Source organism: Apostichopus japonicus, chromosome 8 (assembly GCF_037975245.1).
Source record: "Apostichopus japonicus isolate 1M-3 chromosome 8, ASM3797524v1, whole genome shotgun sequence".
NCBI classification, from domain to species: domain Eukaryota; kingdom Metazoa; phylum Echinodermata; class Holothuroidea; order Aspidochirotida; family Stichopodidae; genus Apostichopus; species Apostichopus japonicus.
In genome coordinates this window covers 12,610,295-12,625,112 of record NC_092568.1, presented here as the reverse complement: position 1 = coordinate 12,625,112, position 14,818 = coordinate 12,610,295, and the positions used below count along the sequence as shown (strand labels likewise).

The following is a 14,818-nucleotide window of genomic DNA, read 5'->3' as shown; positions in this document are numbered from 1 at the left end:
ACTGTCACCGAGTTGAGCCAACATGACAAGAAAGACATCAGCTTGGGACAGCATAGAATGACCCATTGGCTGTTCATCATATCAGCTACATTGTAGATGCTTTTGGGTGCATTTAAGAGATTAAAATGATATTTTAGCTTAGGTGTTTTGGAGGGGATTCTTACGTATTTTATACATATTTCAAAAGAAAATGTGCATGTCAGGTGTCCATGAGACTGTGGTACTCATGAGAGATGTCTCAAAACATCACCATGACGATGACCTAACTTATTGAAAGAGTGTTAGATTTAAAAAGAGTTAGTCACAGATGACAAGAACAAGAGGCAACAGCATCTTTGTAAATATAAAGCTGTATGTTTATGAAATACAACAAAATATTCATCAACTTAAATATTAAAGGTTAGTGGTTGTGTTTCACATTCAAAACTCCTGGTGACAGATGCTGAAGAGAATGGTAGGTGTATTATCGACTTTAAATAAGAAAGAAGAGGAGTATTAAATAAGTATTGCTTTAACACTTGAAGTGAACATGTGTTAGTGGAACCAGTAATCCCAAGAATGATTGAAAGACTTGGGTTACTATGACAACCTTGGTTTTACCTTTCTGGTTCTTTGTTTGATCGGCCACAGCTTTTGAGCCACTTTTGCCTGTCGAATTGCCTAGATGGACAAGCAGTTAGAAAACCTTTGAAAGCTATGCTATTTATAGGTTATGATGTCATATTAAGGCCGAAAGTGTCAGCCTTAATATGACATCATAACCCCCAAAGCAAACAAAATTGTCCACGTCAAACACAGTTGAAAACATTTTGTCGAATTCTTACAGCTTAATATCGGGATAGAGATATCGACTGAAGTCTGTAGACTTATAGTCACTAAAATTCATCATGTGAGTCCTGAGGAAATCTAGTCTTACTTCCTCATGTTACCAGCGTGGATACTTGATTCTTACTTCAAGAAAAGGACGTTTCAAAATATATTTCAAGTGACTTGGTGGGATCAAACATTCATCAGAGAGTTAACTCTTATGTGAAATAAACAAGGACCTTCCTTTCTTTATGGTTACTTGACAGTAATATATACATCGTGTGTAGCCTTTGATATAACTCAACATGATAACATGACTAGGGATCTCTGTGTGACATAAAGCAGTGGGATGGTGGTGTCATAGACTCTTTGATTAGAGAAAGTAACATCTTCTATGGCTCACTGTTTCAAGAAACATAAATTGATTTAAACACATAAATATAACAAAATTCACTGATAAGAACTGTAAAATCATCATCGCTCCTACCATCCAGGTCCTTCCCTTCCAATTTCATATACGAGTAAAATGCATTAACTGAAACTGATAGAAATACAATGATATGGGTGGGTCGTAGAAGGGGGGGGGGGGTGACCCACTTTCATTGCAATTGTAATTCTTAAATATGCCAACAATTTTTATAAAGGTCTACTGTATGAAAAATACATGATACAAAAACATTCTGGGAATGATATATAACAGTAAGCACTGCAGAATGGGTAGGTGAACAACAGTAGTAATTCAAGGACAACAATATCAAACAACATTTGGTCACTTGGCAATTTTTCACTAAAACCAAGGCAGCAAGAAAAGAGAAACAGAAAGGTCAAATGAAGGTCACAACAGGAAACAATGCATCAACAAGATCACTGTAAACATGCACTTTAATACATGAAAACTCCTAATACTTCAATGCCAAAAAGGGATTACCTACCTGATCTCTTCTTATGTGGGTCAGTTTTTTGTTTTCTGTTTTTGATCAAAATCTTGCCTCTTAGATCTGTTGGAGTTGGTAAAGGTTGGCCTTTCTCCAACTGAGGAGAAATTAAAAGTTCAATGTGTTCAACTGTTAATTTATTGCAACTGCAATCACTACTTAGAGTATCCAACACTGAATGTAGCCAGCCTTAAAGAGTATCCAATACTAAGAGTAAGGATTACTTTGTAATTAGCATTGAGAATACTAAGCACTGATCATAGCACACAATAAATTAACCAGCACTGAAATCATAAAGTAAGTAGTACTGAGAATAACCATGCAACATTTAGAATATCCAACACTGAGCATAACCAGCACAGGAAGTAACCAGCACTGAATGTAACCAGCACTGAATGAAACCAGCACTGAGAATGACAAGCATTAAGTGTAGCCAGCCCTAAGAGTAACCAATACTAAGAGGAAGCATTACTTTGTAATTAGCATTGAGAATAATAAGCACTGAGCATAACTAACAATGAAAGTAACCAGCACTGATATCAACCAGTACATAGAGTAAATAGTACTGGGAGTAACCATTTAGAATATCCAACACTGAGCATAACCAGCACAGGAAGTAACCAGCACTGATATCAACCAGTACATAGAGTAAATAGTACTGGGAGTAACCACTCAACACTAAGAACAACCAGCACTGTAACTAGCACCGACAACACAATACAGAATATATATGAATGGTTATTCTAAAAATATTATCTATATAAGTTTGTAATAATACACACAGTTGTACTATCAAGTCAATATTTGAGAACACATGATATTGTGTTGATACAGACTCCATTTAAAGCAAAAATGAAAGGCATTTTCTACTCATCAAAGAATCTTGATGAAGAAAAAGAAAATGAGTTCCTAAATGGGAATAGAGCATTTACAGATACTAATAAAGTATGAAGTCATACAAATGTTAAACTATAAAGTTCTTTTGTTTTATTTCAGCTTCAACCCGGCAATGTTTTCATACCAGCTTCCAGCTATGTTGATTTCACTACCAATCTTGTCAACCGATGAGAAAAAAGTTTTGGCAGCGATATCGAAAAGGTTTAAACATGAGACCATGATGCAGATGAAACAGATAATAATTAAAGTGCTGGTCACTCATAATTCATTCGGACGCTCCTTGGTATAGTCTAGAAAAGCCTGAAAGTTTGTTTCATGAAGATATGGACCTATTTGGCATGTCGCAAGTTTATGCAGTTGCTGAACTTACTACAGCTCTGGTAACATAAATGTAGTCTGAATATTAGGTCTTAATAATGGTGAGTCTGAACCCCAACTGAACACAAAAACAAGTATATCATTATTAATGAGTTCTTACAGCTCTTACACTCTCATTACCCTTCCCTCCATTAAATAAAGTCTCCATAAATTTCCTTTTTATGTTCTTGAACTACTGAAACTCCTAAACGTCAACTTAAAAATCTAATTAAGGCAAGACTACAAATCGATGGGTATTCTTTTGCCATATTAATATTCCTTACAGCAAAGGATGGGGTTCAAATTTTCCCGTACTAAGCACCTGTAGAACGTGATTTAATACTTTTTAATTTAATGGTAAGTAGTTAATAAGGTGTTTGCTTGGTTTGAAACAACATTTACAGCTGGATACATGAAGGACACTTGAAAGTCACTGCTGCTTTTGTGGAATTTCAAGGAAAACAATATAAGAGGGTAGATTTATGTAACACTTTCCTCTCTGCTATTTATGGACAGAATTACATCGATGTAAAATCGTTAATGTGTGCAACATAAAGAATTCACATTGAAAAGATCCATCCCTATGAGTTTAAATAAGGAAAGGCTTCTGTTATAGTTAACTGGGTTATTCTAAACCATATTTGGGTTTAGTTACTGACTGAATCTAATCCAAATCTGAGTAGTTACTGACTGAATCTAAACTGCATCTGGTTTAGTTACTGACTGAATCTAAACTGCATCTGGTTTAGTTACTGACTGAATCTGTACTGCATCTGGTATAGTTACTGAGTGAATCTAAACTGCATCTGGTATAGTTACTGAGTGAATCTAATCCAAATCTGATAAGTTACTGGCTGAATCTAAACTGCATCTGGTATAGTTGCTGAGTGGATCTAAACTGCATCTGGTATAGTTACTGACTGAATCTAATTCAAATCTGATTAAGTTACTGACTGAATCTAAACTGCATCTGGTACAGTTACTGACTGAATCTAAACTGCATCTGGTACAGTTACTGACTGAATCTAAACTGCATCTGGTACAGTTACTGACTGAATCTAAACTGCATCTGGTATAGTTACTGACTGAATCTAAACTACTGCATCTGGTATAGTTACTGACTGAATCTAAACTGCATCTGGTATAGTTGCTGACTGAATCTAAACTGCATCTGGTATAGTTACTGACTGAATCTAAACTACTGCATCTGGTATAGTTACTGACTGAATCTAAACTGCATCTGGTATAGTTACTGACTGAATCTAATCCAAATCTGATTGTTTACTAACTGAATCTAAACTGCATCTGGTTTAGTTACTGTATGAATCTAAACCATATCTGATTAGTTACTGAGTGAATCTAAACTGCATCTGGTATAGTTACTGACTGAATCTAAACTGCATCTGGTATAGTTACTGACTGAATCTAAACTACTGCATCTGGTATAGTTACTGAGTGAATCTAAACTGCATCTGGTATAGTTACTGAGTGAATCTAAACTGCATCTGGTACAGTTACTGACTGAATCTAAACTGCATCTGGTATAGTTACTGACTGAATCTAAACTGCATCTGGTATAGTTACTGAGTGGATCTAAACTGCATCTGGTTTAGTAACTGAGTGGATCTAAACTGCATCTGGTATAGTTACTGACTGAATCTAAACTGCATCTGGTATAATTTACTGAGTGGATCTAAACTGCATCTGGTTTAGTTACTGACTGAATCTAAACTGCATCTGGCATAGTTACTGAGTGGATCTAAACTGCATGGTTTAGTTACTGAGTGAATCTAAACTGCATCTGGTTTAGTTACTGACTGAATCTAAACTGCATCTGGTATAGTTACTGAGTGAATCTAAACCACCACATCTGGTACAGTTACTGAGTGGATCTAATCCAAATCTGGTAAAGTTACTGACTGAATCTTAACTGCATCTGGTATAGTTAATACTGAGTGAATCTAACCTGCATCTGGTATAGCTAACTGGTATAGTTACAGACTGGACCTCAACCATATCTATTATAGTTAATTAGAAGATCTAAATGATGTGATTTAGTTACTGAAGTATAAATATGTCTCTCATCAATAGGTACAGTGATTTCAGGAGGCAGATCAGCTTACCGGATAGTCATCTAGAGGATCAACCAGTAACTTGTCTCCAAATATAGTTCGGCAGTAGTGGGCCATTTTGGCCTGTACTTTTGGCCTGAAGGAGATAAAAAGTAACAAAATATGTAAACAAAAGAATAGCTGGTATTCAGGATCTCTCAAATATGTATTTGAGGCAAGTACTGTATGATGAATCAGAAAACTTGCATCTCAACAGCTGTATGTCAAATGGCTGTTATAACCAACATAAAGAAATATATTCATATTTTCCAGATCTAAAGCATGTGTTATAATAGCATTTATTCAAAACACTACTAAAAGCCAGTGTAAAAGGGCTAAAAATGTGTTGAAATTGTTTAAAATTATGTAAAGTTAAGTAAAGGCATGAGCACACAGTTCTGTTAGTCTGTAGCATTACCATCGTCACAACAGAAACTTAAGCCCCTTTTATGCCACACTTCAAAATGACAAATCATTCGCAACCTTTGGAGTTTAGGAGAAAACTGTTTGCCCAATTTTAACTGGAAGAGAGAAAGCCTAAAGCCTTCAAACTTTGGTTTCAGTCACCAGAGCATCTGATGATGCCATAATTGGGGAACACCATTCAGTTTTTTAATACTCTTCATTTTTCTTTATTGTAAATAAGAAAGAGGTTTCACTCCCAGTCTTATTTATACCACATCTTGGAATACGATCAATCTTTCAACACCTTGTGAGATCAACTTTTACAGAATTTAAATCACCGCAGAAAATCGAGTGAACCAAACATGCATACAAGATTCTAGGCATTTTGGAAATAATCAAAAACAATCGGTGCAGATCTGGCAAGCAGTAAGGTAGGGATTTATCATTTCTTTTTTTCAGTTATCTATCGTGGAACAAAATTATACGGCAAATGTTCATTAAATAGCTTGAATGATGAAAAAAACAAAATTCTCACGTGCAATGGTTTTCAAAGGAAAGAATGACTGGGTAGTCTGACGTTTTGAAAGCGGTCTCATTAATAGCTTCAACCACTTCCTGAAAAAGAGAAAAAAAAGAAGAAAAAAAATGAAATATCAATCCAATTTTTCAATTATGTTGATTTATTGATCTACTAATTACTTAATTTAACCTACTAGATAATATATTCAAGGAAACCAAGTGACACTGAGCCACAGGACCGTTTATTAGTAAACAAACTGGTCAAACATTTGTTACAAAACCTTTCATCGTTTCAAAAAAGTTTTGTAATCACTGAATTCACAGAAGACAACCTCATTATGACAATAAAATGTTAGAAAGTGTATAATTTAGAATTGTGTAATATTATGAGTTTTCTCCATGTAATGTTTTTTAGTATTATTTTAAGAATTTTACAATTAGCATTGTAAATGTTTTATAAATTATCAAAATAAACAGATGAGTTGCTTAAATCCTGGGAAATGTACCTCAACATAAATGATTATTCAGAGAGTTGTTTCTAAAGTGCTTAAAGATGAAATGATTTATGTAACTGCTGCTACATACAGTACAACCAGGAGAGAAATTAGCTGAGAAAGTAAGAAGAAGAAGAAAAAGCAACCTAATATCACATCTTTTTTCGGGCTCAATTTGACATGTCATTGAGCAATTAGCCAATTATAAATCTTCTAGGTTTAACCGATCTGGTTGTGAAGTCAACACCGTCTCTCCTCGAGCGGAGGCCGTGAGAGGAAGAGGCAGACTTATCGTATGCAATTGACGAAGGATAATCAATAAAGAGAGAGGCCTCATAGAGGAGAGCCTTTAACAGGTCCGACGAGATGATGGAAATGAATATGATATAAACATTGCACATCGCACAAAACCTTCTCAAGAGTCTGACAGTGAAAGTTTAATGAACAGCTCCATAGTCCTCTCATGGCCTTGATTTAACTTGTGGCTAAATTGCTTAGGGCAGAGAGACAATGTTACGATCAGATATCGTGTGAAAAGGAAGTATACATTTTTTTTACAAGTCGACAGTTCATATTTTCTATAACAGCGGAAGCACAGCAAATTGAATAAGTTCTTCAAAATATATATCTGATAAACAATTCTATTGTTTTTTGTTCAATGTTATAGTTGCAAATTGTTTAAAGGAGTGAGAGAAGAAAAAGAAATGAAGCTAATACAGAAATGTAGGAAGTGTTAATCTTTCACAAAATACATTTACTATGCTGGGCATTTATCGCATCGCAATAAGGGTGTAAATTTGGCTATGTATCTATGATGAAAAGGAAAACAAACTGTAGTTTATGGTGACAGGAGGTACTACCAAGATTAAGAGTCTTAGTTGTTCCTCGATGCCTAAGATCACTGAGATGGTTTCCATAGCAACAGCATCAATATGGAAAATATGCATCTCAATTTGGAGAAACAAAACAAAGCTGGATCAGATGGCTTCTTTTTCTTCCAGTAAATAGAATGCTCTGTTTGTGTCGATCTGTACAACTCATATAAAATGATGATTGGTTAGTTTAAAGAACCCTCATAGCTCTGTATGTTGCGTGCAAGCTACCCTTGAGATGCATGCTATGTATCACTGTACAAACTTTATTACATGCACGATTCTATGCCGAAGACACTCTTGTTTAAAAAGTCCATGTTCCGGACGACAAGGAGTCCTCTACGATGTTCTAGAATTTGATACAAAAATCGATTATCTAAAGTGAAGCAGAGGGGGGTGAATGACTGAACAGGTCGTCAGAGAAGCGATATGCGATTGGTCGATCCCCAGGAGCACATGGTCGACAGTATTGATTTAACTAATGACATGGTTTGTGCTGTTGAAATACCGATGAACGGACACTAAGGGATTGGACAATTTCTTCTGCAGCAGCTGAAGTGGTCACAAAACTAGAAAAAAACACTATACAAATCTCTACAAAAGCAACGAATCTGTTCCAACCATTTTGAAATCTTGAGGATCTAAGGGTCAATCTTGCTTTTTTTTGTTTTTGTGTGCCCCTTTCCTTCTAGGTTTATTGAGCAGGTTTCATCAAGTTTTAAAGCTCCTGAGGAAGTATCTTTTTATTTGTGAGTGCTCATTACATATTCATTCTACTTTACTTAAATAAGAGGCTATTTGAGATATAAAATGAAAGATACTCTTCTACTTTAATGAACTTTAAACCTACTGCATAGGCCACATAAGTATTATAAGGCTGTAAAAGGGACTTTTAAGGAACAGAAAAGACTGATATTGTAGATAAAACTATTCCTTTTATTTACACATTTCCAAACCATTGAGAAATTTAGTAAATTTCAAACTTTCAGTTTTAGGATACTTGTAGGAGCATGTTGCTTTGGATAAAACATTTTTACTGGCTCGTCCACCTTCGAGCAATCCGAGTTAATCATTGATGTTCCTATTTTTTCTCACATATCTGATGATTTGCAAGGAGAAATGAAACAACATACTTTAAATGATATATCTGTACACATGGTGTAACCGTGTGTAATCATTGGTTCATCCTCTTGGCCATCCCAGCAATCCAGCTCAACGCACCGACACCCTGCCAGGAGAACTTGGCGATATATCTCGACCGACGATTTCCCTGTGAATTGATGTCCTAAACGAGAAAGACAGAAAAGAGATATCAATCTTCTACATACTTGTTCTAAGATCACTGTTCCCATGACGGCAGCTGCCCTTTGAAACTTGTTTTGACTTTTAATTTTTCCAACCCAATCTGATGTTGAAAAAATCCATAGCAATGTAGCTCATAAGGTGGGAAGCAAACATTGAAACATAAGTCTAAACATTTTAAAGTCATTTTATGGACATGATAAATTTCATTGCTACTAATATAGTACACTCGCAGGGCAACAAATAGTTGACGAGCTAACTGAATTCAATAAAGATTTGCTCGTTAATATTTGCTCGGTAAAAGCATTTAATACAAGGGTGTCTTTGTTTGATGTAATACCCTGCAAGTTTGACAAAACTGTTGACCAGACAAGCACACTGCTTGAAGAAAATTTTTTCCCTACTTCCCTAAAAATCAATTCCTTGCAATAAAGCAGAAAACATAGTGTAAATTGTGTCTCATTTGGAGTAAAAATGGTAAATAGGTAAAGTTTTAATTCTTGGGCAAATTCTTATAGCCTCTCAAATGATATTAACCCCTTACACATGACATGGAATCACCACATTTTTGTTTTAACGACACAGTATAAAATTTAGCCACTAGAATTCAATCCTCAACTTCAACTTGTAGGCTTCGTCATGACTGAGCAGAGCGATAAAATCTGTCTCCTACTGTTCTTTTCCATCTAACAAACATCAATGCCGTTGTCTTTCTCTTTAACCGAATCGATAGAAGTTTATCTCAAATCTGATAGTCTCATTAAAATCATATATTAACCAACGGAGATAATACATTAATAAGTCTATAATTACCAATAAGTTTTACACCTAAGGTGATAAATATTGAGATTTACAGCTGACGACTGGCTGATGAACTCTGGAAGCTTTTTCTTCTGAAGACAACATTCTTTAACTGAATATTCATTAAGAATTATGGTATTCATCAAACCTTTTCATCTCTGATTTTTCGATTATTCACTGCGAGTCAGAAACCTCTGATGGTTATCTTCTTTCTTTCTTTCTATATATTTTTTTTTTTGGAATAATTTTGAGTTTTTCTGAATTTTAGCAGCATTGAAATCTCTTGATAGTTTTACTTGAAAGCTAACAGAGAAACATTCAAATTTTAGAATTCCTCTCATCCCTTGCAGAACTCTTCAACTCTTAAAAGAAACATGCTAGAACATGTGCATGGATAAATGCACCAAAATGTAAGGGGGCAAAAAGAGGAGGAGGAATACTGACAGAAAATGAATGAAATGGAAAGCAGCTTTGGGAGTCAATTATCAAAAAGTTTAAAAGATATAAATCTTTTTCATTCTGAAAAATAAATCTGAATTTTACTATGAAATAGTATTTTATTCTGTACCATAAAACTGCCATTAAAGTATAATATTTTAACAAAACAGAAATAGAAAGTCCAATGAATTGCTTTAAGGAGTAAAAGGAAAACATCCATGGAGATTGTCTGACAAAGAGCAGACATACACAAATGAAACATTGATGGAGGATTTCGAGGACAAATGTAGCTTATGGAGGATCATGAGCAATATTTGTATTGCTAAGCAGATCCTCAGATTCTGTGAGGTGAAAAGTTCAGCATTGTGCAGGGGTATAAGTCACTTTCAAACTGATGACAAGATACAAGAAGACAAAAAATATTCTGTATGGTTTGATTACATCTCATGATTGAGTGAAACACACAGTGAGGTCTTGTATTAGTATTGTATTGTATTCTGTATTATTCTGTATTATGACACGGCTAGCCTAGCAGCTTCAACGAAACAACTCGCTACAAGTGACTTGTGTATTAATGTAACAGGAAAAGGTACGTGGTTCCCTGTAACATCCTACATTCAACACGATTCACTATTGAAACCTGCATGAAGTAGCAGCACACCTAGAGGTTCCATTGTCCCTACCAACCATTGTCCAAATAATTTGAAGTATTTCTAAGAACAATTACAACTTTCCTGAAGCTAATCAAATCAAGCCTTCATAGTCTCTGAAAGGATACACACAGTAACTTTTCTCAGCCTCTCAAGGAGGACTTGTCCCCCAACAAAGACATCAGGCAGCTGCTGCTGCTGCACAACTCTTATGTACCCTTAGCACTTTGATTCTAATTAGGCAAGTGTATCTTACACAGATAAGTAATGGCATCCATTAGCTGGAGAATTATATCAGAATGTACCAAAATATAGGTATGGAAATGGAATATTGTGATGAAGAAATGCTTTTTCAATGCTATTCTCAACAAGTGTGTCACTGTCTTTGTGTCACTGTCTTCTGGGACTTTGCCAGATTCTTGGGTCCACTTATGTACCTCTGTCGATATTGGCATCGGAGAGAGTTATAGAGGGTTGACATTTCAATCCTAGCAAACTTTTCATGTATAGGTCTTCCGTTGAACTAATAGTCTTTTAAGTGAAGGCGACTAACTTTTTTGCTTCATGCCCTCCGTTTGTTACTTTTCTAGACTATCGAAATGAACATAACAGTGGCTCTTTTTTGCCTGAAAGTTGTTAACATATGGAAGCACTAGTTGGTTTTCTTCTGTTCCGAGTTTGCAGCATGATGACAGAAGGGGGGAGGGAAGGGGGGGGGGTGTTGGAACCAAAGTAATGTTGACACAATCATCAATAGTTAACTGTTGAATAAAATATTAACATGACTGATTGAAGAGGCCTTACGAAAGTTCAACTAAATTGGACAAACGACTGCATATACATGAATGACTCAAATGACTTCTCTTAAGCTGGGCACCAATTTCAGAGCTTTTAATACTAAATGGACAATGGACTGTCAAAACCAGCTGACCTGCATCGTAAATACTCTATCCTACAGAGCACACAATGTAAAAGAGTGCAAATGGGTATACAACATGTGTTGATCACTGATGCAGGGCGACTGTGTAGCTCCAAGTACAAGTTACCGGTCATGCTTGGTTGGCATTCAAACAAAATTAATACTTGTATTAATACTTGTACTTGTAGTCAAAATTAATACTTGTATGACTATAACTTGCAGCTTGGTGTGTCTTTGCACTTGGCAGAGTCTGCAAGAACAATCTTTACAAATTTTTAACTGTTATGGTTTCTGGTGGTATAAATCAAGATAAACTCACCGATAAGGTAGGTATTATGAGAGGAATTAATAAAATACTGGCATAAAGGATGGTCCATATCTTGCCAGAGTATGTAAGATTCAGGCGGAATCACTGAATTCTCATGGCTCATCAGGTAATGTGCCAAACCTTCCGAAGAAAGGTGGCCTGGAGAGAACAAACAAAACAAAAACAAAAAACACGCTAATAATTGATTATTTTCAAAGAACAATTTAGTCAGTTGATGATCCATCCAAAGGCTGTACTGTATTGCACTGTACAGTACTGTGCATTCATTCGAGTGTTTCCATGTCAATCTTTAAGATTTGTTCGATATTTAATAGAGGTCTTAATTTCTTATTGAACAAGCAAAACTCTCTTTGAGGTTATTTACAGCACTACGGTCATACATCCTATCTCACAGTAATCTTGTTGGATGAACTTTAATCTTGGAACAACCATAATAGAATGTACAGGTTTTCCAAGGGAGAACCGTCTAAAAAAAAAAAAAAAACACCAAATCTGAATTTTGTTATTTTTTCTCCACTAGAATTGAATACAACAAAAATACCAAACAGAAATAATAAGAAAGAAAGGGGGGGGGGAAAAAATCATATCAACAGTTAAATGCCAAGGTTATATGACATTAAACTAACTATCTTGCAGAGAAAAGGAAACACTACTGAAAATCAAAATATTTTGGGCATTTGCAGTTCAAACCTTGACCTTTATGAACCAACTGTGTCGAATGTTATTTTTTCCCTCTGATGTGACTGCTCTGGATCGAGGACTAATATCTCTTCCATATGACACAATCTTAATGTCTCAATGTGTGTTTGCCAAATTTAAACTTCGACCTTTCCAGCTTACTGCCCTAAAAGCTCAGTAAAAATGACACTGTTCTATGCAATTTTCATATTAATATTTATTATTTTTATTGATTTATCTGTCGTTTAACATTTTGAGCTGAATAAAAATTCGCCAGATTTTGTAACAAGTCCGTAGATTCTACAAACTTCAATCAAAATTTGCTAGCCCCGCCCAAGAGATTGTGGGCAAATCAAATCTCTCTGTTTTGTTTACGACCATATTACTCTCACTTTTGTGGCTAGTCTGTGTTAGGTCTCTTGAATAGTATCTTTCTTCGGTCTTACCGATGTAGCTTGCGAAATTGTGTCATTTCCTTGCATATAATAAACAGGTATATTCAGACGTTTCCTCAGTGGAATTAGATAAAAAAGGTGGATGATACAAGTAAGTATATAGGTTAAATTTGTGTAATGAGCATGCCGATATGGGTGGTCGCAATGATTTTACGGTAAATCCTTCGCGCCATAAGGGCAACAGAAAATAAATTTCTTTCATTCAATCGCTACAGCTTTTCTCCATTAAACCCACCTGGTCAGAGTGCATTTAGAATAAGAAACATTGAATCTGCTTCCGAAGTTTGTTTTCCGAAACTCATCAGCAAACAGGTATTGAGACTTTAAGTTTTACTAAGTTTGTAAAATAATTTCACATTGAGATAATTACTCCATGTCTCTAAACTGATGAAACTTTCTGAACAAGCGAGTACAATAGATTGCATTGTACGCTATATATATATACATTTATATACATACACAAGGAATAACAGTATTAACTGAAGAAGCATATTCTGATATTCTTTAAGATACTGCCAACTTCAAAATTGATATCTTTGCTAAAGGACAAGGTCACGTTTAAAGGAAACCAATTTTGCGGCTTTGAATATCCTTTGTGATGATGTCATCCAATTTGCACATTCCAAATTAATTTGAGATCGCAATCACTGCTTGAGAAATGTTTAAATAAATATGAGGCTAATGTGTTCACATCCTGTTTTAATTTTATCTTCACGATGCACTGGTATGGTTGCTTTCTGTTCACATCAGTATCAAATTCATCTCATCTCTATCACTATATATATATATATATAATAATATATATCTACAAACCTAACCAAATTAAATAACGATAACTAGAAGGAAAAAAATATTAATAAGAAAAGGCCCTATTGTTTTTTTTGGCATTGCTGCTTCATACCTATTGAAATTAAAATAAAATAAAATGAAATCTTGAACAAGTTTTCAACTACTGTCAGAAATTTTCATAAAGTGAACGACTTCTCTAGTATTGTTTATTTCAGTAAAAACCTAATACACTACAAATTTTTGGGCATTTACCTATATATTCTTTGGATTAAAATCACAAAACGTATCATAGTTAGGTACTAGAGTTGATGAACTAGAACATGAATGTAAATGAGAAGTCATTACCTTTCCTGGCAAAAGCCTGATTCTGCTCATACTTTTTGATTAGCTTCACGGCGTCCTGTTCTGTATGGTACGGATAGAGTATTTCATTCAGCCGTGGATCACGCTGTCCATCGTTGAGAAATTTCACAATCTGTTCCTTTGTGAGGTACGGTTTGTTTTTAGCACCACTGGCGGGAAACAAAAATACCCCCCACAAAAACATGAACAATTATGAATGAAAATCAAATCAAGTTAATTGTCAAAAAGGTTGGGAATGCAAAACAACTCTTTAAATACTAGTTTATTGAAAACCAAAAATAAATGAAACAAAATTAATATGAAATTCACGGGGGAAATGGATTTGCAAGTAAAACTTAGGCCAAAAGACTTATTTTTTTTTATCATGCCCATTGGTTTACATACAATACTGCAAGGAAAATACCACACAATCCTCTTTCCAAAAAATTGGATAAATAGCATGTAAAATATCTATTAAACTATTCTGCAAAACTTGCATATGAAAATGCTTATAAAAGTCTCAAATTTCCATCAGTTTGAAGTCCTTGTTAAGAACATCCTATTAGATGTTAAACCTACAAGCACCTGTTCAAGATGTACAGAAAAGAGATTGGACATGTCTAGTGCTTTACAGTTTTACAACCTTCAAGCTGGGAACCAATTTATTAACACAAAAAATCAAAAATAATCAAAAATAAAAAAGGGGAAGGAAAATGCAT

General features: G+C 35.0%; 1 protein-coding gene across 45 annotated transcripts in view; it reads right to left on the bottom strand.

Moving 5' to 3' along the window:
• LOC139970443 (1-phosphatidylinositol 4,5-bisphosphate phosphodiesterase beta-1-like) overlaps positions 1-14,818 on the bottom strand; it is a 152,393-nt gene that overhangs the window by 60,150 nt on the left and 77,425 nt on the right. For 27 of the 45 annotated variants that reach the window (XM_071976106.1, XM_071976113.1, XM_071976112.1 and 24 more), the window contains 7 exons: positions 14,103-14,269; positions 11,827-11,973; positions 8,531-8,682; positions 6,048-6,127; positions 5,120-5,204; positions 1,740-1,839; positions 601-660 (listed from right to left, as the gene is read on the bottom strand). In XM_071976106.1, coding sequence (XP_071832207.1) covers positions 601-660; positions 1,740-1,839; positions 5,120-5,204; positions 6,048-6,127; positions 8,531-8,682; positions 11,827-11,973; positions 14,103-14,269 — 791 coding nt within the window. The remainder of the gene's footprint in view (positions 1-600; positions 661-1,739; positions 1,840-5,119; positions 5,205-6,047; positions 6,128-8,530; positions 8,683-11,826; positions 11,974-14,102; positions 14,270-14,818) is intronic. The other 18 variants (XM_071976108.1, XM_071976120.1, XM_071976135.1 and 15 more) reach the window with 1 other exon arrangement.